At 47.0% G+C, this 22379-nt stretch overlaps 1 protein-coding gene across 1 annotated transcript in view; it reads right to left on the reverse strand.

The window, feature by feature from the left end:
• Positions 1-21063, reverse strand: part of SYT16 (synaptotagmin 16) — a 96421-nt gene extending 75358 nt beyond the window's left edge. The window contains exon 1 of the mRNA XM_041419496.1: positions 21051-21063. Coding sequence (XP_041275430.1) covers positions 21051-21063 — 13 coding nt within the window. The remainder of the gene's footprint in view (positions 1-21050) is intronic.
• Between the last annotated feature and the right edge of the window lie 1316 nt (positions 21064-22379).

Genomic DNA, 22379 nt, shown 5'->3' on the forward strand with positions numbered 1-22379 from the left:
TTGCTCCCTCGCCCACCCACATACACTCCCTGCCTTCACTTCATGAAACCCTGCTCTTCCCTTTGAATTTTTTCATCTCCTCCAGTCTTCCAGCTCCCATCCTTCCAAGCTGTAATTGCTCTCGTGTTACTGCAGGAAAAATATTAGCAAAGTACAAAGGACTTGCTGATGCTCTGTGTTTCCAGGATGCGTCATTAGCAGCCTTGAGCTGAGACACGCCTTGGCTCAATTCATCCTTGTATCCCTGGAAGAAATAAGCAATCTCAGAGCTATCCAATTTGTTTAGTATCAAGTGCACATGCACTGAGTTTTAATGGTGGGGATTGTCATCCTGAATTGCAAGGGAACAAAAAGTGACCACCTATACTCGCTGTGCTCACAGCTACCTCCCATAATTGAATTTCCACAGTCTTGAAAATCACAGAAAGACAGCTAGGGAGGGAGATGATAACATTTTCCAGAAGTTCTCCAGACTTAAAAGCACTTTCTGTCTGCCCACCTTAAGACTCAAGTTTCCTAAGTGCCCATACTTCCCATGGATTTCTGCCTGCAGAAGGCTTTCTATGTTAGATAGCTGAGTCTAAAGAGCCTCAAATTAAGGCGCTGTAAAATAGGAGGGGGGATTACAATAAAACATTAATCAGGAAAAGAGAGAGAGTGATGAAAATAAAATTTTTTAAAAAAACCAAAAACAAACCACACCAAAAGCTGTATAAGGAATGTGTTTCCAGAGTTCAAAGCAGAAATCTCATGGACAAAACCAAAAATATCAAATCTGAAAAAATCAGCATGTTGTGACAAAATATGAACTAAACAATAAAAATTAAAAAAATAAAATAAAAAATAAAAACCACATTCTGATCTCATATCTAATCTCCCTTGAAAATTTATTACGGAGCAAAAGTTCTTCCCAGTTGCCCCCTTGGCAGAAATGCTGTAGAAGAGAGACTGAAACCACAGACAGATCAGACACTGCAACAGCTTCAGTTGCTGAGGAAATGGCACCCACACACTCCTCTTTATCTTTAAAGATGTGGGCCTGTGTTCCCTCTCTCTCTTCAGATACCTTTTGCAGGCAGGTCGAGCCATCAGCTTCCATATGGTGCTTTACCTTCTACAAGACAGGTCCAGGGAAAGTCACATTCCTGCTCTTTAGCTGTGTGGCTGCACAGATTGGATGGAGATGGAGGAGTGCCCAGGCTAAAAAGTGGTTTCCAACATCCTGGGCCAACTTGGTAGGCAAGCTGTAGAAACTTCTGCTTCTGCTAACCTCATTTCCTCCAGCCAAGCCTTCCAGACAGGCTCAGTGGATGCTGAGTCCCTGCACAGGATCTCTGTGCCCTTCCAAAGCAGATGCCCTCCACCAGCAGCATCTGTGCTGCCTCTGCCCTTGGCAGGAGTTGGCAGGAAACCGGGACAGGCGCTGGCTCCGCTTTTCCCTCTGCTTCCCCCACAGGTCTGCAGGGACAGCCAGGAGCTGTGCCCACAGGGAATGCTGCCTGCCCTGCTGCTGGGGCTGCTCTGCCTGGGGCAGTGACACCCCTGAGTCCTCACACAGCCACCATGGGACACCAAGGTGCTCATCTGCCACCCCTATTCTCCTGAACCCTCGGCAGCTTTGCAAAAATTACTGTTTCTGCTTACTCTTTGCTTGAGCAGATGTCCCCAGTCAGGGCTGTGTGCTTGCACAGTGATTCTCCCTCTCTAGGGCTCGTACAAGGGCATGCAGGAGAGGGAGGAAAGAAAGAAATGTGGGGATTGTGGTCCCAGCCTGGCCACCCAAGGCTTGTGAAAGACACGTGGAGTGAACAGCAGATGATGACAGACAGGCAAGAATAAAAACAGAGTATTGGATAAAGAAGAATTTCTTCTACTCTTTCCATTAAATCAAATACATATGAGCCAACTCATTGCACACCTGGCTTATTAAAATGGTCGAGACACCCACCAGGAATGGGCCTTGCAGCTCCCTTGACAGGGCAGAGAAGGAGGAAGCAGAATGACCCCTCTCACTCCCCTGCAGAGAGCCAAAAGCACATTTCCCCAGTGACACCCAGGAGCTGCTGCTGCAGTGACAGGCCAGATCACTGCTCAGACCAGGCAGGAGTTGCTCTGCTGGCCAGGGTGGCACAGCTTGGGGTGATAGGGCTTGCCAAGGGGATCGCTTGCATCTGCAGCAGCCCCAATAACCCCGGCAGGCCCTGCACCTTCCCAGAGCAGCTGCAGAGCCCTCACCACTGCTGCTGAGCAGGGTCTGTGCCTGGACAGTGGGCAGAAGCTTTCTGTTCACCCCTCAGCAGCAGCACAGGTCTTCAACCCCCCTAGCAGCCAGCACGACCCTCCAGCTGCAAGCACTGCCTTCACCTTCCAGGCTGCCATGGCAGCACACTGAACATGGGCTTTGGCTGCCTCCAGGTGACACCTGCAGCCCACACTGCCATGTCCTGTAGGATCAGCCCTTGGCATGGGAACTGACCCATGGGCTCAGCAGACATTCCTGGTCTGGGCTGGTGTTTGGCAATCCCAGTGTAAAGCAAGCACTGGCTGCACAGAGGGATGGGATGGGATAACACGTGGCATGCCGGATGCTCTTCCAGCACAAGGTCACTGCTGCTCTATTTTTCTTCACCAGGACCACCTGAGCTGTGCTTTGAACTGTCATAAATTAATTCCACCCAGTGATCCAGCATCATTCTTTACCAAACCTAAAGGTAGCAGTGGGAAAGGCACAGGAAGAGGCTACACACCAATGCTGGTGGCAAGGACGGAAACCAGGACCTAATTTACCACTCTGAAGGATTAATGAAGAGGTACCATTAACACCTTTCACTTTTTCCTTTAACTTTGTGTAAAGCCACAGACAAAGCAATGCCTACTTCTGTGATCAAAGCTGTGTTAATTATTTCAGTTCACAGCATGTTTCTACCCTCAGTTCAGCAACAGCCTTGACTTGTTCCTTAAAAACTTAACAATTCCTGGCCTCACCCTAGGGCAGCAATTTCCTGGCAGCGCTGGGCAAAGTGTACAGTCAGCACTGCCCACAGCAGCCTGCCTGGCACAGGAGCAGAGCTGTGCTGGACCGGATTCAAAGGCAGTGCAGGGCTGAAGAGATGGTGAGACAGAAATCATCAATTCTGCCAACAGCCAGGTGGAAAAACAGGAGTTCCCACAGAGATTTGGGGGTTAAAAGGTCAGAAGATCTCAGGTTATCACATCCCCTGTTGTCCTCATGTCACTTTGGGAATGCACACGCTTTTTAGATTTTCCTTATGCATTGCTGATTTATTGGCTGTTCCACAGGGTTTTACAGCTTTTTCATTAAACAGCAATTAGAGCAGGCAGCCAAAGTCAAGTCAGACCTGTGCACTGAAGAGGCAGAAAGTCCTGAGCAAACAGTTTTCCCTTCCTCATTTTAGGTTTGAGGAAGAAAGTGACACTGCATCTAGCTGATGCTTCACCTTGTGTCTGCAGGTAGCTGCATGCAATCTTAGTGAAAATTCTTGAAAATATCATTGTCAATTCCCTTCATGTGGCTTCCTGCCCTTGTTAGATACAGATATTTCAAGAACAGAGTAAAGAGCTGTGCTGACTTTTGCTGATATTGATGCACAGGGCCAGCAGAGCACCCCAGGGACACCTTGCTTCTTACCCCTCACATAAATGCAAGCATCTGAATTTCAGCTAAGCACACCAGCAATCCATTTGCACACTTCATCACATGGCCTCCTGCACCAGGCAGATCTGGAATCTTTCAGGCTTAATTTGCCATTTTTTTTCCTTCTACTTTGAAGCCCAAACTCAAGTTGAGATTCCCAGACAAGAGGCTGCAAGTCCTTAGGAAGCTCAGAGCTGTTCCTCTCCAGGGAACAGCTCATCACACGAGTTGCTGCCAGCACTGAAAGACAGTTAGGATCCTCCTGACTAATACAAAAGTACCAAAGTAGCATATAAATACTTCCATCAAAAACCACTGTGTCTTATTTTCTAGACTGGGAGGAATCAAAGTACTCTGACTGCATCTCAAGTCTGGTAGCTTACTGGGGTTAAAAAAGGGACAACTTAAAGGCCTAGTAAAAAAACCCAAACAAACAAACAAACAAACAAAAAAAAATCCAAAACCCAAACAAAAAAGCAAAAAGCCTGCAGAAAGCATATAACACAAGGAGATACAAAGAAAGGGGAAATAAAAAAATCACTATTAAGAGAATTGAGATTATCTGATCTCTGTGCTTAAATCGCAGCAAGAAAATCTGTCAGCAGTGAGTTAGATACGGTTCATCTGGATGTGGGGCAAAGGGATGGATCTGGTAACACAAGGAGATACAAAGAAAAGGGAAATAAAAAAAATCTCTATTAAGAGAATGGAGATTATCTGATCTCTGTGCTTAAATCGCAGCAAGAAAATCTGTCAGCAGTGAGTTAGATACGGTTCATCTGGATGTGGGGCAAAGGGATGGATCTGTGGTCCTTCCAGCTTTATTTTCTGTGGCTATCTGTGCTCCTCAGCACTCATAATTCAGGACACACTCCTGGTGCTTAGTGTACAAAGCCAGCCGAACAGGACTTGTTTCCCACTTTGTTCAAGCTATAGAGTTTCCTCATGAAAATAATAATGTCTCCATTTAGCCTGGGGTCCTAAACATCCAAAAAAATAAGAGTGAAAAATAACCACAACTAAACAACAAAAAAGAGAGCAATTCTACAAAAAGAAAGTCAGTATTAAAACCCATTAGGCAGAGAAACACAGCATCTATCAAATTTATTGCTTGGTTTCAGTGCTTGGGAAGATTCTCTTCATTTCCTGTACCTCTGGAGTATTTACTATGTCCCCTATGAGCTAAGTCTCTCAGAGTCATTTTAATGTCATGTTCTAAGCACTTCAGTGTTGTAAATCATTGATTTTTACCTTCTTCTCCCAATCAATGCAAAGATATTTATGCTGAACACATAAAAGCACTTGACACTATAGAGAAACCAATTACACCCTGTGAGACGTTTGCTTCTGGTCGTTGACATCATGGAATTATCCATTACACTTTGCACACGCCTGCCGTTTACAGGAAAGCAGTGTGACCTTGCCTGCCTGCAGTTTGCATCCCTGCATCCTGGTGGAGCAGCCTGGCAGGAGCTGGATCAGAGTGCTCATCCCTGAGCTGCAGGCTGTGAAAGTTGGGTGAAATCACGGAAGGAGAAGCAGCTCTCATGCCAGCCCTGCTCCTGTGCTCCTACCAGGAGCTGCTGTCAGAGATGAGGTGCTGACCAGAGAGATTTACTGCTGGCTGCAGTCACCCTTCCCTCCACAGCCCCAGGGACAGACTGGAAAACTTCATTATCTCTCTGAGTTTGCCAGTGCTTCAAGGATGGCTCCCACATCCACCTTCTGCCGAGTGCCAGGCAGGTCCTTCTGTCTCTTCCCACTCCCACACACCCGGCTAGCAGTGACTGCATCAAACTGCAGGGCAGGCACGCCCTAAAGCACCTGCAAGATGTCTAGAGCACCCCAGGAGCCCTTGTGGCTCCCATCCTCCATGGCACTGGCAGACAGGTTCAGGGATGAGCCAGGAGCCAGCTCTTCCATCTTGGCAAAACTGCGACAGACTTGTCAGGTCTCAGGGAGATTTGCATTCCTGACGCCCACCAGTGCCTGTCTTGCACTTTCTCAGGTAGCATCAGCAATTCACAGCATCCCAGCAGAGCTCAGACGGGTCTGTGCTCTCTGGAAAAGGACTCAGCACCAAAGGGTCTCCCAGCTGATCCATCCTCAGCATCAGCTTCTCTCCCTGTCTCCCCCATGTCCTCTGCTCAGCAATGGAAAGGAGCTTTCCTGCCAGGCTGTGCCTGACAGTGGATGTGCCCTGCTGCCACACAGCTCAGGGCTGGCTTTCTCACAACTTAGACAAAAAAGTGTTTCTCCAGCCCTGGAACAGCCAGCATTGTCTGAGGAATAAGTGTGCTGAACAAGACCTTGCTGTGCTTTCCCCAGCACTGCTGCCAACTTTTGCCTTTCCCCCTCAGGTTCTTGCTCAGATTTTCTCTGAAGTTGGCACATGCCTGCAGATCCAGCAGGTGAGGAGCAGTCCTCACAACTTGCTCAAGTGAACTGAAATTGGTTTTAAAACCTTGGTAAGATCTTCCTGTGTAGAAAGTGATGCCAGGGGAGCTGCGATGGTTCCATCAGATCCAGCCCGCAAGCCATGAGCACACTCTTCCTGTGTAGAAAGTGATGCCAGTGAAGTCGGGGAGCTGCGATGGTTCCATCAGATCCAGCCCGCAAGCCATGAGCACAGATTTAATGAGAGCACATAAGGAGAGGGAATATTAAATTCCAGACCGTTCTCTCTCCTTGCAAGGCCAAGAATTACAAAAGCAGTGACACCAGCAGAAGCTTTAGGGCCCAGAGTCATCATGTTTGCTTTTCTACATTCCCAGCTGACCCAGCTGAGGGAGGCAGAATTCTCTCTCATTAGCAGAACAATTAACTTTCTGTGTGCCCTGGCACTGCTTATACTGAATCTATTTTGACTTTCTGAACTTTTCCTTAGAGAGTGTTGAGGCCTTTACCTCTTGTTGCTAAAACAGGCAGAATTCAGCCAAGTTCACTGCAGATCACCCCCATTAACAGGAGGGCAAACCACTCAGGGGGAAAAGGGCAATAAAAAGCGCTACTGTATTTAAAAGCCAACAACCATATTCTGACTCTCAAATTTTAGGAAAAATAAAATCCCTCCTCCCTATTATTTATCCACTTCTGAACACCTGGAGCATCAGGCAGGCAAAGGAATGGTGTGAGAACAGCGAGCAGAAAAGATGTCCCTTATCTTAAAGGAGCTGCACACAAAAGAAATGCTAATGACAAGAACTTGCAGCGCATCAATTGAATGGCATTAAGCCCTCTGGCTATCTCCCTTCTCCGAAAAATCAGAGCAGTCTTAAATAATAACAGTATGAAATTAAGCTGATTTTTTGCTCCTTAATCTAAATGAAGACAGCACACACGGCTCAGTTTTAAACCATAGAGGAAATAACAAGCTTCATTCAGAAGGAGACTGTAGACAGGAATTTGGCATCATTCTGTTAATCTGCTTTACAGTCATACCTTATTTAATTAGGAAACACATAGGGAAATTAATTGGTACAAACATAAATTAGCAGCAATCTCTACTACAGTAATAGCTATGCAGCATTCATCAGACAGCAGACAGTCTGATTCACAAAGTGTTACCAACAGGTCTCCTACTTGAAAATTCTACATTTTGGTGTCTGAAAACCAGGGTGGTCTGACAGGCAGCTTGTTCAATTCACCTGGAAAAAAACCACGAGCAGCAGCTCTCTCAAAAACCATAGAGAAGGTGGACAGGTACTGCTGAAAAAGAGAATTAAGTCACAGTAGAACTGTGGCATTTGTAGGTCTCATGTACCTTCTCTTTAAAAGCAGAACTGAAGAACATAAAGAAAGCAGATAGAAGGGAGAGAGGAAACACTGTGGGGTTTTTTTTACAAAAGGGATTCTTCTGGAAGTGTATATAAGCAATTTTCCTTCCTCTGGTTCAAATGAGAGCATCTTATTTTTCACCTCAATTATGTAAAGTCCCCTCAGTTATCCACAGCCCCTCCTTTCCTCTCATCATCTCTGATTTGCAGAGATGAACAAGATGTACTCTCCTTAGAAAACAAACAAACACGTATTTCAGAAGTATCAGTGACCTAATGCTGAGCCCACATGCAGCTCCTTTGCATTCTCCCAGAGGAACTGCTGGGGATAATCTCCTCCCTCCTGCTGTGAAAGGCAGTCCAGTTGAATATGGAAGTACTGCTACCTTGGAAGTTGATAGAAATCCCTCATGTGCTGCCTTGCAGAGGGGAGCTGGGGGCACAGTCCTGCCTCAAACTCCTCTCTGCAGGATTTTTGCCCCGATTCCTTCATGCCCAGTCCTAAAAGACCCCATCCACATGAGCAGCACAATCCACACAGTCTGGAGACATGAACTCTCTCACAGAGCGAAAATCCATGCCAAAAGCTCATGAAATAATCAGCCAGCCACACACGAGCTGTTTATGGGGTAGCAAGGAGCTCCTGACCCCTTCTGACAGCAGGAGCAGGCTCCAGGCTGTGGCTGCACATCCTGGGGAGCAGGCTGACACCCTCAATCACCACCCTGCCATTCTGCACGCTGCCCTGGAATGTGATCAGCAGGCAGGTGTGTGTGGCACATCTGAGCTCCCACCTGAAGTGAATTCAAAACATTCCAGCACAAGGAGATGTTGCTTCAAGCTGTGCTCTGCTGACACAATGATTTATTGATTTATCTCCCCACAAGGGAAACAGGAGCACATCCAGTCAAAGGATGTGTTGCATTATAAGGCTGTGCTGGAGAAGGGGAAAGAAAATTTGTGAAAACAAATTGTTCTCATGTGGGCTCTGCTAGGTGCACAGGAGGGATGGGCTTTGGTTTGTTTGTTTCCTTAAATTCTACACAAATATCATACTTTCTTTTTTTTTTTAAGAGATTAAAACCTTTTCAAAATTAGTACAGCCAGTCCAATGTTCAAAGCTCCTCTAAAAAGAGGGCTAAGTCTTGTCGGTGCAAAAAAAATTCATCATTCAAATCTCGCTGTGAAATAACAAAAACTACTGCTTAATTCTATCTTCTTTTTATCTATTTTAAGCAATCATCCTGCCGAGTGAGATTCCTATGAACGAATCCGGAGGCACTCCCATCACAGGGATGCTGCACTGCCCTCTAGAGCCCCTCTCATTCCAGCATCGAGGCAAAAATTCTTACAAAATCGGCTCTGAAGACACCACAGAGGGGAGTGCTGTCTACCAGATATGAGGCACGGCCAATAATTTAGACAAGAATTCAGATTCAAGCTCCTCAGGTGGTTGTCAGTGTATTTTGGACAATATTTCACCTGCCCCTGCCTCTGCTTAGGAAGGTACATCTATGAAATAAGGCATGGCCTTTTAGGAAGGACTTCCAATATCAAATGAAAAATTGATAATAAAATGAAACATAATAAAAATAGAAATAAATATTATAACACAGAAAAATAAATACAGTAATTTTAATTACTTGCTCCGTTCCCCAAAGCCACAACTATTCCTGTAACTCAGATCACAGGATGAGGAATCTAGCTGGTCCTTTCAGGATGAAAAATTGCTGTACTCAGACCTGCTGCAACCAAATCCTGTGCAGTGCTAGAGAATGATGGCTATTGCTCCTGGGAGTGCTTTGCTTTGATTTAAAATTAGTTTTAGTTCCTTTCTCTCAGATTCCTGATGAAAGATCCTCCAACACAGCTCACTACCATACCTACATACCTTCAAGCAGCTGAATGTAATAATTTTTTCCATTCATAACCCAGCAAGGAGAGGATAAAACACTCCTTAACCCTGACATATCAAACTACATCAAATGTGTCTGTCAATATCACATCCTAACAGCCACATGGACACATTTGCATCACCCTTGCAACAGGAGGTGGGCTGGCACATCTCATCCTTCTCCTCTGGCGTTGGCAGAGCATCTTGTACACATCATTCCAGACCTCCTGCTCCACACCCACATGCTGTCCCCACAGGTGATGTCTGCCTTGACGTCCTGAAAGACACAATTTTGCCCACAGAAAGGTATTGGTTTCTCTGGGTCTGGATTGAAGGCACTCCAGACCGTAGTCCATGTTCAGACTCAGGTGTTTATTATTTCTTATCAGTGAAACAGCCTCACAACCAGGAGTTCTGCAGCTTTTCATTAGCAAGGCACAAAACAGCTAACTGTGTCTTGTTCAAGGTCTTTTAAGACTAAACTATCCAATTAAGAAAGGACACCTAGGTTATTTTCCCTTTTAAGCCAATAACTGATCCCTTGAAGCCCGCACTGTGGACTTTTCTGTCCAATTACAAAACATCACCCAAACCCATGAAGAAGAAAGAAGAAGGTAAAGAAGAACAACCAGCCTCCACCCTAAAGCCTCCATCCTGCTCCATATTTATTTCTATATTCTACAACCCCAAACTCTAAGTTTTCCACCCTGTGATATTACACACTTCTAACCAACTACACCTCCATAATCCCAGTGCTATCAATCATTTTTGGAAGCCTGTTCCATGACCTCAGGTCAAATGCAGTGTTCTCTTATGGGTCTGTACCTTTAGGCACAGAAAGTCTAAAATTCTCAGCATCCAGGAGTCCAAAAAAGGGGGTGAGATAAGGGCAGGACCTGTTTGGTTTGGTTTGCCACTGCCCACATCAAACTGCACAAATGCTGTGGGAGATGATTCATGTCAGGCACGTAGCAGGACATGTCTGAAGGGACACAGACACACAAAATACCCTTCAAAGGGCACAGAGACGTGGCTGAGCCACCCTCCTGCTGCCCACTGGCAGCTGCCTGCTGACCTTGGCAGCCCCACAGCAGCAACACGGGGATCAGGTCTGGAGAAGGAGATCTCTGCTTCGTGAGCCACACAGGGAAAAGGGAGCAGGAATAAGGAGCACTGGGGAAAAAGCAAAAAAGAGAAAAGAATGGATGCCCAGCTGCCAAAAGTCATGCTGGGAATTGCAAAACCAGGGCTGCTGGTACACTAATAAAACAAAAAAAACACACCACTACACCTCTCAAAGAGGTTTGAGTTTATATTCAGACTTACACAGCCACAGGAGAGGAAGAGTCTCTAGAAGATGGTTCTGGACACCACCCAGAGCAAGAGCTGGATTGCAGTGGGAACGTCAAGGACTGCATTTTGTGCAAGCCATTTCTAGTCACAGAGGAAAGGAGCACAGGACATATCTCTTGAGAGGTTTTCTGGCTACATGCCAGCATCTGGAAGAGGACTGAGGTCTCAGAGAGGCATCACAATCCCTTAGTCTCCAGCAAACATCATAAAATAGTCAAGAAGTCAGAGATTTCGGGTTATTGTCTGAAGTTTACCTGTTTTGCTGAGCTCCACATCATCTCTGATGTATCCTGTCCCACCAAGCTTGAGCTTGCATGGAAATTACAGCGCATTAAACTCACTCCATGGCCTAACTAAAGCACCTTGAGTGTCACTGAGCCTGCTCAGGAGATCCTCTTCCTCCTTTTCTATTAAAGGCAGAAAAGATCACCTGTCTGCTAAAACACACACTCTCCTGGATGTCACAAACACAGCTCTGAAGTCTTTAACTCATCAAGGCTCAGTGTAAGCAAATCCCTGCTCCTTCTCATGACACAGGGACTTCCCAAAGGCAAACTTACTCTGCAGCTTACTCTCTCTGCCCCTCTTCTCAGACTGGGCCCCAGGACCACCCTTAGCTGTCTCTCAGTTTGGGTCTGACCTTCAGAGGCCTCTCAGGTGGAAACTGGAAGGAGTTTGCTCTTGGCAAAGACCAAGGAACAAGAAGTGAATGGACAAATGTGTTCTCATGTTTTAAATGCTTTCCAGCCCTCCTGGAAGTGTTACATCCCTTTGGCTTATCCATCTTCACCTGCGCTCCCTTCCCTGCTGCTCTGTCCTCAGACATGTACTGCAGTCTCTATCCAAGACAAAGTTGGAATGCTTTTGAGTTGGCCAAATGTACATCACACTGAGTCACACTCAATTAACCTAATCAAGTATTTCTCTAATCAAAACATACGTTTCTGGGCTGGCAGTTTCTGACTCAACCACAATTCATTCAATCTTAAGGAAAAATCATTAGAAAAACCATCTGTTCTCTTTAAATAGAGGAGCTATTTTTGCGTTCATAATGAGCCCAAGTAATTATAAAACAAGTGGAGTGGGTTTCAAAAAGAAAAATAAAAAGAAAGGATAAGACAGCTGCTACCTTGTGATTATCATGGTACTGACACATTTCCAGCCATGTGAAGTTCAGGCCTTACAGTCCTCACCTTATTATGCAACCTGTGACCCATTGTCACCCCATTAGCACAGTAAATGCTGCAGGGAGGCACTGGGGGCAGAGTGCACAAGAGTGAGATTTGGTGAATGAATATTTACATACTAGAACTGAACAGCAGCAGAATCCCAAAGTTAAAGTTCTCAGAAAAGGGTTGGTTCTCAAAGGAAATCGGTGACAAGGTCCCACGCAACTGCTATTTTTATGTGCCAAATTCAAGACTTCATTCCTCAAAATCATCAGTCAGTTGACACCTAATCCTAGGGGATCTGACATTTTTTGCATTAAAATTCCCTGGGCACCCACCTGCTCACAGAAACCATGACAGCATGAACCAAAACAGGAGAACTCTTTCGTACCTAATCCTCCCCACAACCCATAGCACAGAAGCTTCTGCCTACGTTTCCTGCTGAGATCATCCATTACTGAAGAGATGAAGCACCATGTGAGATCATGTGGGCAGCACTTTTCCTTTCCAGCAGGGCTGCAAGGTGGGACGGCCCTGAGGGGAAGTCCTGGCTTTGCCCAGGAGGACCTGAACCCCACCACCCTCATTGCCCTGGCCTGTGGGACCCTCCTGAAGAATTCTTTCTCAGTACACCCTGCTGGAGCTGCTCCTTTTAAATGTTCAGTGGGCCAAAGAGAAAGGCCAGAGGAGCACAAGCCCCTTGTGAACTCCATTGTGAGGAAGTCTCCTGACGCAAGGCAATCTTGGCTTTTTGCTCATGCTCCAGTGGTTGCTGCTGCCAAGCGCAGAGAACGTGGGCAGCAGCTCAGGAGCCTGAAGGCTCCTCTTTCCAGCCCCAGAAAGGGGCACATTCTCCCTCTGTGCTGCTCTGCCTCTCGCACTGATTGACTTAGAGCAATCCACACAGGCTGCAGGGCTTCCCATGGAGATGCCTGGCAGGTTACTGGATCTGTGGGACTGTTCTGTTTCAGCTCGGACAAAAGCTCCTCCTGGACCTCTCTGCAGTGTCTGGGAAGGAAACCTTCCCTCAGGGTCTCCAGCTCCTGAGTGAGTAAGCCAAGCACAGCTCCCACCTTTCCATTGCCCTGGAGGGGGAGAGGAGAAGTGAAGAGGGTAAAGAACTGAACCAAAAAAGCAAGGAAGCAATGGGAAGGCAAATGGGGAGAAGAGCAGCTCTGGGGATCTGTCCTTGTGCCTTCAGCAGGCAAATAAATGACTGCATAGTCATTGCTGTGGAAGCACTGAAAACAAATGTTCCCACTAGAATCACTCCTTCCCCTCTTGAGATTGCCTGTTGGGAATGCTTAAATCCATTCCTTTTCCTCTAAAAGGGGGACTCTGTTCCCAGAGTTGCTAGCACATTTAAGTTATTTGGTGTTTTTCTTGATTCTGTGACACTTGGACCCAAGTCAGCACAAAAGAGAAGGTCAGCTTTGTTTTGCACTTCTGTTTCTAGCTCATGTTTTTGCAGGAGAAATATTTGGAAACCAGAGGTGAGCAGCGTAAAGGTCAGTCATGGTGTGTATGTTTTTTGAGACTTACAACTAGTGATTTTTCAGCATTAGCTTACAGGGTTGGGAGCAAGTGGCAACATTGTCACCTTGACATCTTCACAGAGCCTGAAGGATGTAATTCTTGATAGGACAAGGAGTAATGGCTCCAAACTGAAAGAGAGTAGGTTTAGAGTAGATATTAAGATGAAATTCTTGGCTCTGAGGCTGCTGAGGCCCTGGCCTAGGCTGTTCAGAGAAGCTGTGGCTGCCCCACGCATGGAAATGCTCCAGGCCAGGTTGGATGGGGCTTGGAACAACCTGGTCTAGTGGAAAGGGATAGCAGGGCAGTTGGAACAAGATGATCTGCAAGGTCCCTTCCAACACAAACCATTCTGTGACTCAGACATACCTGAACCAATTTCCAGAGTGGCAAGGAACAGCACATCCCCTGCCTCTCTGCCCCTCTTGACCTTCAATGCTGCACTGATAAACCATGAGCAGCTCCAGAGCAGGACACACTGGGTTGTACCAGCATGGGCAGCACAGTTTGAGGGCTCCTCCTGCAGGTGCAACTTTCCATTTGTCTTTACTAAATCAAAGCTCTCTGGTTGTTTTGTCATTTTGGACAGATCAGGTCATGTGGCCTGGGTTGCTGGGTAATGAGAAAGGTGAGGTTGCCAGTATTTGAGCTAAATTGAGAATGTCATACAGTCAAGACTCTGTAACTGGGTGGTGAGTTCACTATTTTCCACCTGTGAAGCGTCCCTGACGTATGTATAAATATGTAATTAATGCACAGTTAGGTGCACATCCCATGGTTCAGTCCATGACAACATTGGCATGTGGCTCCTGGAGCCAGGCAGGACAACCACTGACACACAGCAGGAGCAGCACAGACAGAAACACCTGCAGATTGTCAGATCCCTCCCTGTGAACTGCCCCAAAAAACACAGCAGAACTTCCCAATGCAAATCATGGCAACAGAAACACACCCTCATTTGTTTGCAGGCTGTCATCCAACTTCAGCATGGAATGCATTCTGATTCTAACTAAAAATTCTGTGGTACAGCAATCATACAAAATCCAAGTTAAGCTGGGGAAACAACTATTAATGTTACACTGAAATGCAGGGAGAAAACCAATCAAACTGCAGAACAGAACCCAAAGCACTGCTGCAAAATGCTATGAGCATTTGTCCAGCTCATCTCTTACAGCTTCAGTAAAATCTCAACAAGCATTTACTCTGAAGTACAGCCACAGAACCTCCTGCATTAATTTTTCAGCAGGGCTCCCAGCACAGTTGTGTCCCCCACATGATGACCAATAAATATAATTGCAGTGTTGATGCTACAGAAATTCTTAAGTCATTTTGGCACCCAGAAAATTAAATAATTTGTAACTCTATGCATGTTTCATAGAGCGTGCACATCTTTTTTAAGACTTTAAAGGTGAGTATCACAACTTCACCAACTAAAATCTACACCTCCATCAAACAATAATAGGTATTTTACCTAAATGTGTAGATCTGAAGTAAATCATGAGGCAAAAATATCAGCTGCTGTAACCTTCTAGTCCTTGTGGCAATGAAAAGAAAAACACCTCCTTTTTTCCATCTATCTGCTCCTCTGGAGAGAAACTCTGAAGATTTCAAGTGCTGCAAAACAAGAAAGAGGACAAAACCCACGCACACATGAAACATTTTCTGTGATTTCTATGGTGATTGTGTTGTTCTTCAGGGTTGACTCAAAGTTTTGAAGCACAAAGCATAACCAAGGCATGTTATGCAAAGTGGGTTTCAGACAACAAACCTTCTTAAGTATTTTCAACAAAAGTTATTGATGGAAAATATTGGTTGCAAAGAGCCACTAGGAAACAAGAGAGAAGAAATACCCACTCTGGAACTGTGCTTCATGCCCCCCTGCCATTGTCTGATAAATACATAACAAATCCTTTTCTGCAGACAACATCCTCAAGATCCCAATAACTGCCTTTAAACAGTGGCCCAAATGTTTGTCTTGAGATCACATTCACATCACCAGCAGGAAACAGCATTGTGTAGATACCTTCTCTTTGCAGAATCCCTCTCCCCACACTGGTAGGAATAATGCTTGGGAAAGGAGAAAGTACCACAAAGAGCAATAAATTCTTTTAGAGAGCTCTCTTCTTTCAATTGCAGTGAGACACCAAAAGGACCTGAGTAGACCTTTGTTAAAATTACTGGGTGTTTATTCAGCTACCAAACATTTTTGTTCCAACTCTGCAAGCCCTTGGCTGCCAGGATAATGTGATGGGAAACATTTGGGGGAATTTTTTTCAAATTTATGTACATTGTCTGAATATGCTCCCTAAACACTTCTGAGATGTAAACCACATTTTGATTTTCCGCATTTTTATAAGAAGTGCTTAAGTGTTTGAAAACTCTGGTTTTGACCCAAAATAAGTAGTTCTGGCACCTGTAAACCTGTATTTTTAATAAAATAATAACAATCTTAAAAGCACACCTGCCAGCTGTAGTAGCAAGCACAGGTGTTTTCAAACATCTATCAAAGCCAATGAAGGCTAATTAGGACTGACTCCCTGCTCCTTGAAGGTACCCATTGTCTTGTGCATTTGAGTCAATAAATAAATAAATAAACAAATAAATAAATAGAATTTTAAGAAATAATAATAATAATAATTCATTACAGAAGACTATAGAAACAGCACAGGCAAACAGGGAGCAGAAGCAAAACCCCCACAGTCTCAAAGTCAGCATCAGAGCAAGGTTTGGTCCACTGAAGGTGTCCCTGCCCATGGCAGAGGAGCTGCAATTAAATTATTTTTAAGGTCCCTTCCAACCCAAACCACTCCAGGACTCTGTGGCAGAATCCCAACAAGTCCCAGCTGTGCCTCCTGCAAGGGACAGAGAGAGACACAAGAGGCACTTGTGGAACAGGGGGGTCAGAATGGTATGAGGTGCCCTAAGAAAAAAAATAAACCAGCAAAACTATCAGCTTTATAATAAATAAAAATACCCACCCCATCCCTGCCCAGTGCCACTCAGGGGCCCTGCACTGCCCATTTCAGCAGGGAGCACCACACAGGTGACTCCAAGCCAGAAATGGGGACAGGGTTAATGGAGAGATGTCACCAGCAGCTCCCCACGGGCACACAGTGCAGCTGTGATCCCAGCCCCTCAGCTGGTGCAGTCACAGACTTTGTTTGTCGTGTCTCCTCTTGGCTCTGCTCTTCTCAGGACTTCACAAATGGCATCTTGTCCCCAACACACCCACTGAGAAGGCTGCCACAAGGTCAATTTTCATTGTTTTAACCAAGTCCTGCAGCTGCTGATGGATAATTTTGTCAATTTTAAGTGACTGTTTACCCCCCTGTTTAACTCTCCAACACAAAGCCAATCTATCTGAAACATAAGAAGGAAGGCATCCAAGAAATTCATTCCAGACAGCACAGATAACTTAGCACCCCTGAGTGATTAAAACATGCCTAATTGGATTTGATTACAGCCACTGTCACAGGCTGGGTGTATATGTATCTGGTTGATAGCCATATTCTCCTCTGATTGGGAATTCATCTCCCAAAACGACACAAAGAACAGTCTGTGCAAAGTCAGAGTGCCTAGATAACAACCAACCACACCAGTCTGTAGAGGCAGAGCTTGCCAGCTCTGAGACAGCTCAGGCTCTAGCCCTTGCTGAATAATTGATCAAACTTTCTGTGTGCAGAACCAAGCCATCAACAGCGGATCACACAAAGGGGACATGAGCACAAAGACTCCTCAGTGACTACTCAGCCCCATCAGCCATGACATCAACCTACCTGAGGCACACCTGAGGCTGCTTTTCTAAACAGAGCTGCCTGATGTTTTTAGAAATGTCTCCTGGTAATTATGACTGCTCCTCTTTACTTAAGAGGTGTCTCTACAGCTGAAGCATGGGCATGGAAGGACATACCCATATGGGACTCACGTGTTCCCCACGTGCACAGAAAGAAAAAGAACACTCCAAGAAGGCAAATAAACATCCCAGGCTCCTGCAGATGGCTCCCTGAGGAGGGGCTGGCATCATTACTTGGAGCAAAGGCAAGGCACAGTGCTGCACTTCCCAAAACCTGGCACAGCTGGAAGTGCTCTGGCTGCCACAGTGCTTCCAGCACATCCTCAGCCACACCACAGCCACAACACTTCCTCCATAATCACCCCTCTGCACTGAGCAGGTCCCATTTCATGGTGACCTAAGCATATTAAACCAGTGCTGCAGCCCTCAGTAACAAGGCTACAGGGATGCATTCAGCTTAAGGTGCCCTGCAACCTCAAAAATATTTGGTTTGGTAACTCACTTTTGTCTTCAAACCTCTAAAAATGTTGTTATAAGCCTTATAAATATAAGCCTGGCTGTAGGATCCACAAGCCCAGCAGCCCTTTGGCTTTTGAATGCTCTCTGCACCTTTGTAACAGCAGCCCAGTTCTTCAGTGAAGCCCTCCCCATCCTCTCCTCCAAGACATGTAAAGGTGCCTATCTTTGTGAAAAACAAACTCTCCTCAGAGGCAGCATCCCTGGAGAATATCCCTCCCATCCCTTGAATCAAAACAGGCAGGAAACAGATTTTAAATATTCTCCAATTTACTTTGAAGTCACAGGGACAGGTAGATATGCACAAATGCAGGCTCTTTGTGGAAGTACCTGTGTTGCACATGTTTAGAAAGGAACACACAAGTGAAATCAGTATTTTCCACAAAGCAGACATTTCTTAAGATTTGCTTTCAGCAAAGCCAGATGTGACGCAGGTCGATTATTAGCAAGAATTTAGCCAATGTTACATCAAAATGAAGCAAGAATTAAAACCAAAACCAAGATGCAGTGACATGAACTTTGAAATGGAAGTCAATCTACTTCCACTATTTAAAACCATCAAATAATGAAATCATTTAGGCTGGAAAAGACCTCTAAGATCACCAAGCCCAACCAGCACTGCCAAGCCCACCATTAAACCATGTCCCCAAGTGCCACATCTACACTTCCTTTAAATCCCCCCAGGAATGGTAACTCCACCACAGCCCTGGGCAGCCTGTTCTGATGCTTGACAACCTTTTCCATTTTTTTTTTTTTCCTAATATCCAATCTAAACCTCTTCAAGCACAGCTTGAGGCCATTTCCTCTTGTCCTATTGCTTGTTCCTCACAGAGCCTGACCCCCCCCGGCTCCACCCTCCTGTAAGGGAGTTGTAGAGAGTGGGAAGGTCCCCCCTGAGCCTCCTCTTCTCCAGGCTGGCCCCCCCAGTTCTCTCAGCTGCTGAATGTCAGATTTGTTCTCCAGACCCTTTCCCAGCTCCGTTCCCTTCTCTGCACATGCTCCAACCCCTCAATGTCTTTCTTGACATGAGAGGCCCAAAACTGAGCTCAGGATTCGAGGTGCAGCCTCACCAGTGAGAGTACAGAGGGACAATCCCTGCTGTGGTCTGGCTGGCCTCACCGTTCCTGGCACAGCCCAGGGTGCCATTGGCCTTCCTGCCCCCCTGGGCACACCTGGCTCTGCTCACTGCTGCCAACACCCCCAGGTCCCTTTTCTCCAGGCAGCTTTCCAGCCTGTGGTGGCACATGGGTTCTTGTGATCCAGGTGTAGGACCTGGCACTTCACCTTGTGGTCTCACAAAATTGGGGTTGGGCCACCCATCCAGCCTTCTGCATCCCTCTGCAGAGCCTTCCTTCCCTCCAGCAGGTCAGCACTCCCAGCCAGCCTGATGCTGTCACCAACACACTCAATCCCTTCATCTGGATCATCAATAAACAGCACTGGCTCCCCCACCTTTAATTAAAACCATTAGAAACCTTGTCAAATGATCCACAGTTCTGTTTGGCAGTGACCTGAACTGCGTCCAAGCCAAACTCATTTCCAATTGAGCTGAAGCCATAGTTACTGGAAACCAAACTTCCCTCCATTCCGATCCTTGAGCCAGCGGGAACAATGAATTATTCAGCAATTAAACCAGAGCAGACAGCTGTAAAATGGATTTCTGATCACCTCAAGTCATCACTGCCACCTCTTCTGGAAGCCCAGAACCACAGAGGAAGAGAAACTTTCTAGCTCTTTCTGCCTTCTCAGAGGACCAACTCTGACACAAGGACAGAAGTGGACACTACCTGAGCTCTCAGGATGCCCTTGCTCTCCTTCCAAACCTCCCCAGAAAAGACAATCCCTGGTCCTGCTGATGGTGCCACTGCTCCATACAAGTACAGGAAAAGCTGGCATCTGCTGAGGCTGGATATTGAAAACAATCCAGATTTTCCCACTTCAATAAAAAGCATAGTATATATCTGAGTGGAATTTAATACAAGTACACCAAGTCCAAGGAATGTCAATTTATTCATTTTAACTTCAGGCTTCACTCCAGTCTTTTTCATTTCAGGTTATTATTTCTCAATCAAAACATTTAGCAATTTTCAAACAGATGAGGAGTCAACTGTCAGATGTGGATCCCTGCTGTAAAATCTAACTCATGGAAGGAGAGATTCCGCAAGGTAAAAGTGTACTAATACTACTCTAAACAAACCAGGTTAGTTCCTAATTCTGCTAAGGCCGCTCTGAAGCACCACATGACTCCATCTCCATGTTGTGGAAAATCCACAACTCCACCCACCAGCCTGGGCCTTGCCTGAGATGACCCTTCCTTAGGGACACAGCCTTGAAAGAAAATGAGGAACAGCAAACACAAAGGAACATCACCAAATGGCAAAAGGGGGAGAGAAATTAGCCTCCTGATCAAGTCCAATTATTTAAATTAAAAGCTCAAGCCTAGGATTTTTTTCCTGAGAACTTATACACTGCTGTATGTCATCCTGGCATCTCTTAAAGGCTCATGTGATTATTTTCCCCAAAGCTGGCAAAAGATGTACCAAAATCAACCCAGCAATCCTGAGGAAGCATTGAAGTTGTCATTTTTGTAGTAAATCATGAGGAGACTGCCAGGACTGTGTCTAACAGCAGCAGTTCAGGTTCAGCAACTCGCTGGTGCTGTGAGCTGAAATATTGAGGGAAATACCTGGCAGCAGCACCACTGTCACGACCATGAGCTGAGCCAGGGTGGGTCAACAACACCATTAATCAAAACAACACCCTCATCACTCAAAAATCCTCCCTCAAATCATTTCTATTATGCTGTGGTAAGAAAACCCAACAACTCCCAGGCTCCCAGACACAGACAAGTCCCCCATGATTAAAAGAACACCTGTTCTTCATCAATATCTCAAAAGCCAGCTTTCCTATTCCTTTATTCTCCCTAAAATTCGTGTCTGTGCACAGGAACATTTCGGTGGGAAACACACGGGCAGCCCAGCCCCGTGAGACCCGCGGGCAGCGGCCGAGGGGCCCCGCCCGCAGCCGGCCCGGGCAGGGGGACAGCGACCCCCGAGCCTCCTTCTGCCACCCCGCCGGGCCCCAGGGGCAGGGCCACTGCAGCTGGGCCCGCTTTCCCCCTCCGAGCCCATCCCCGGGGCCGTCAGCATCCCTCAGCATCCCGCTCCCATCAGCATCCCGCTTCCTCTCCCGTCAGCATCCCTCTCCTGTCAGCAGCCCGCTCCCTCTCCCGCCAGCATCCCGCTCCCCGCAGCATCCCGCTCCCTCTCCCGTCAGCATCCCGCTCCCATCAGCATCCCGCTCCCTCTCCCGCAGCATCCCGCATCCCGGGCCAGCGGGGGCTCCGCCCGCGCTCACTCACCGTCCGTGGCCATGGCCGCGGCCCGGGCAGCCGCGCTCGCAGCGCGGAGCGGAGCGGAGCCCCGCGGGGACGCGGCCGCAGCGCGGAGGGTGCGCGCTGGCCCCCGGGGAGCCGGGCGCGGCCGCGGGTCCCGCGGGGCTGCGGAGGGAGCGGCGCTGCCTCTGCCGGGGCGGCACCGGGGCCGGGGCTCCGCCACATTTCACCCCGAAAGGCAGCTTGGGGAGGGTAAGGGCTTCGCTTTGTCTTCCAAAATGTTGTACCGCGCCTTTTCTCGGGTCCTCAGGACCGGGCTGACCGGCTGGTGGCACGTGTGAGGTACAGCAGGCAGCCCCCACCCCAGCGGGATGGACGGCGACAACTCGCAGCCCTGTGTCGGGATCACCTGCCCAGCAGGGTGCACTGAGCCTGTCTCTCGCATTTAATCGCTACCTCACTTTTCAAAACCCGCACAAAACTCCATTACAAGAAAGAAACCAAGTTGCTCCCCATCTCCAACAACAGCTTTGTCCTCAGAAGCTGAGGGCTGGCTCTTATGTCCTGCCTGATGTCCCATATCCAGGTTTACATCGCTGTGACTAAAGAGGAAGCAGTTTGATGTCTGTTACAGAAAGCTCGAGCTGCTGAAAGGTAATGTTCCTTTGATGGTTCCTATTACAGCCAAACGATGTCACAGCATAGAGGTTGACCCAGGGGCTATGAAGATGGTGAAAGGCCAGAGGTGAAGCCACACAGCAGCAGCTGAGGTCACTTGGTCTGCTCAGCCTGGAGGAGAGTGTGGGGAGAGTTTATCACAGTCTACAAGTTCCCCTTGAGGGGAAGAGAGAGGCAGGCACTGATCTCTTCTCTGGGGACCAGTGACAGGATCTGAGGGAATGGCCTGAAGTTGTGTCAGGGGAGGTTTACACTGGATTTCAGGAAGAGGTTCTTCCTCCAGAGGGTGATCAGGCACTGATCAGGCTCCCCAGGGCACTGGTCACCAAGGCTGACAGAGTTCAGCATTTGGACAAGGCTTCCAGGCACATGGTGTCCCATGCTGGGCCAGGAGCTGGACTTCAGTGATTGTTGTAGGTCACATTCATCTCAGGATCTTCTACAACTCAAAGTCCTAAGTGCTAGGAGAAAGACAGAGCTTAGCACATTTTTCAATTCCTTGTAGCTGGTGGAGTTCCAGGAGTCCCATTTCCAAATGCTGGGCTGCACATGGAGGAGGGAAATATTCCATTATCTGGCTTAATCATGTGCCCAGATTTGAGGACCAAGATGAAAATGGGCTGAGGAAGCCACTTAGCAAGCTTTGTAAAACCTAAACAGGCAACTCCAGATGCAGAA

This window comes from Onychostruthus taczanowskii, unplaced genomic scaffold, assembly GCF_017590055.1.
Source record: "Onychostruthus taczanowskii isolate IOZ18803 unplaced genomic scaffold, ASM1759005v1 scaffold1, whole genome shotgun sequence".
Lineage (NCBI taxonomy): Eukaryota > Metazoa > Chordata > Aves > Passeriformes > Passeridae > Onychostruthus > Onychostruthus taczanowskii.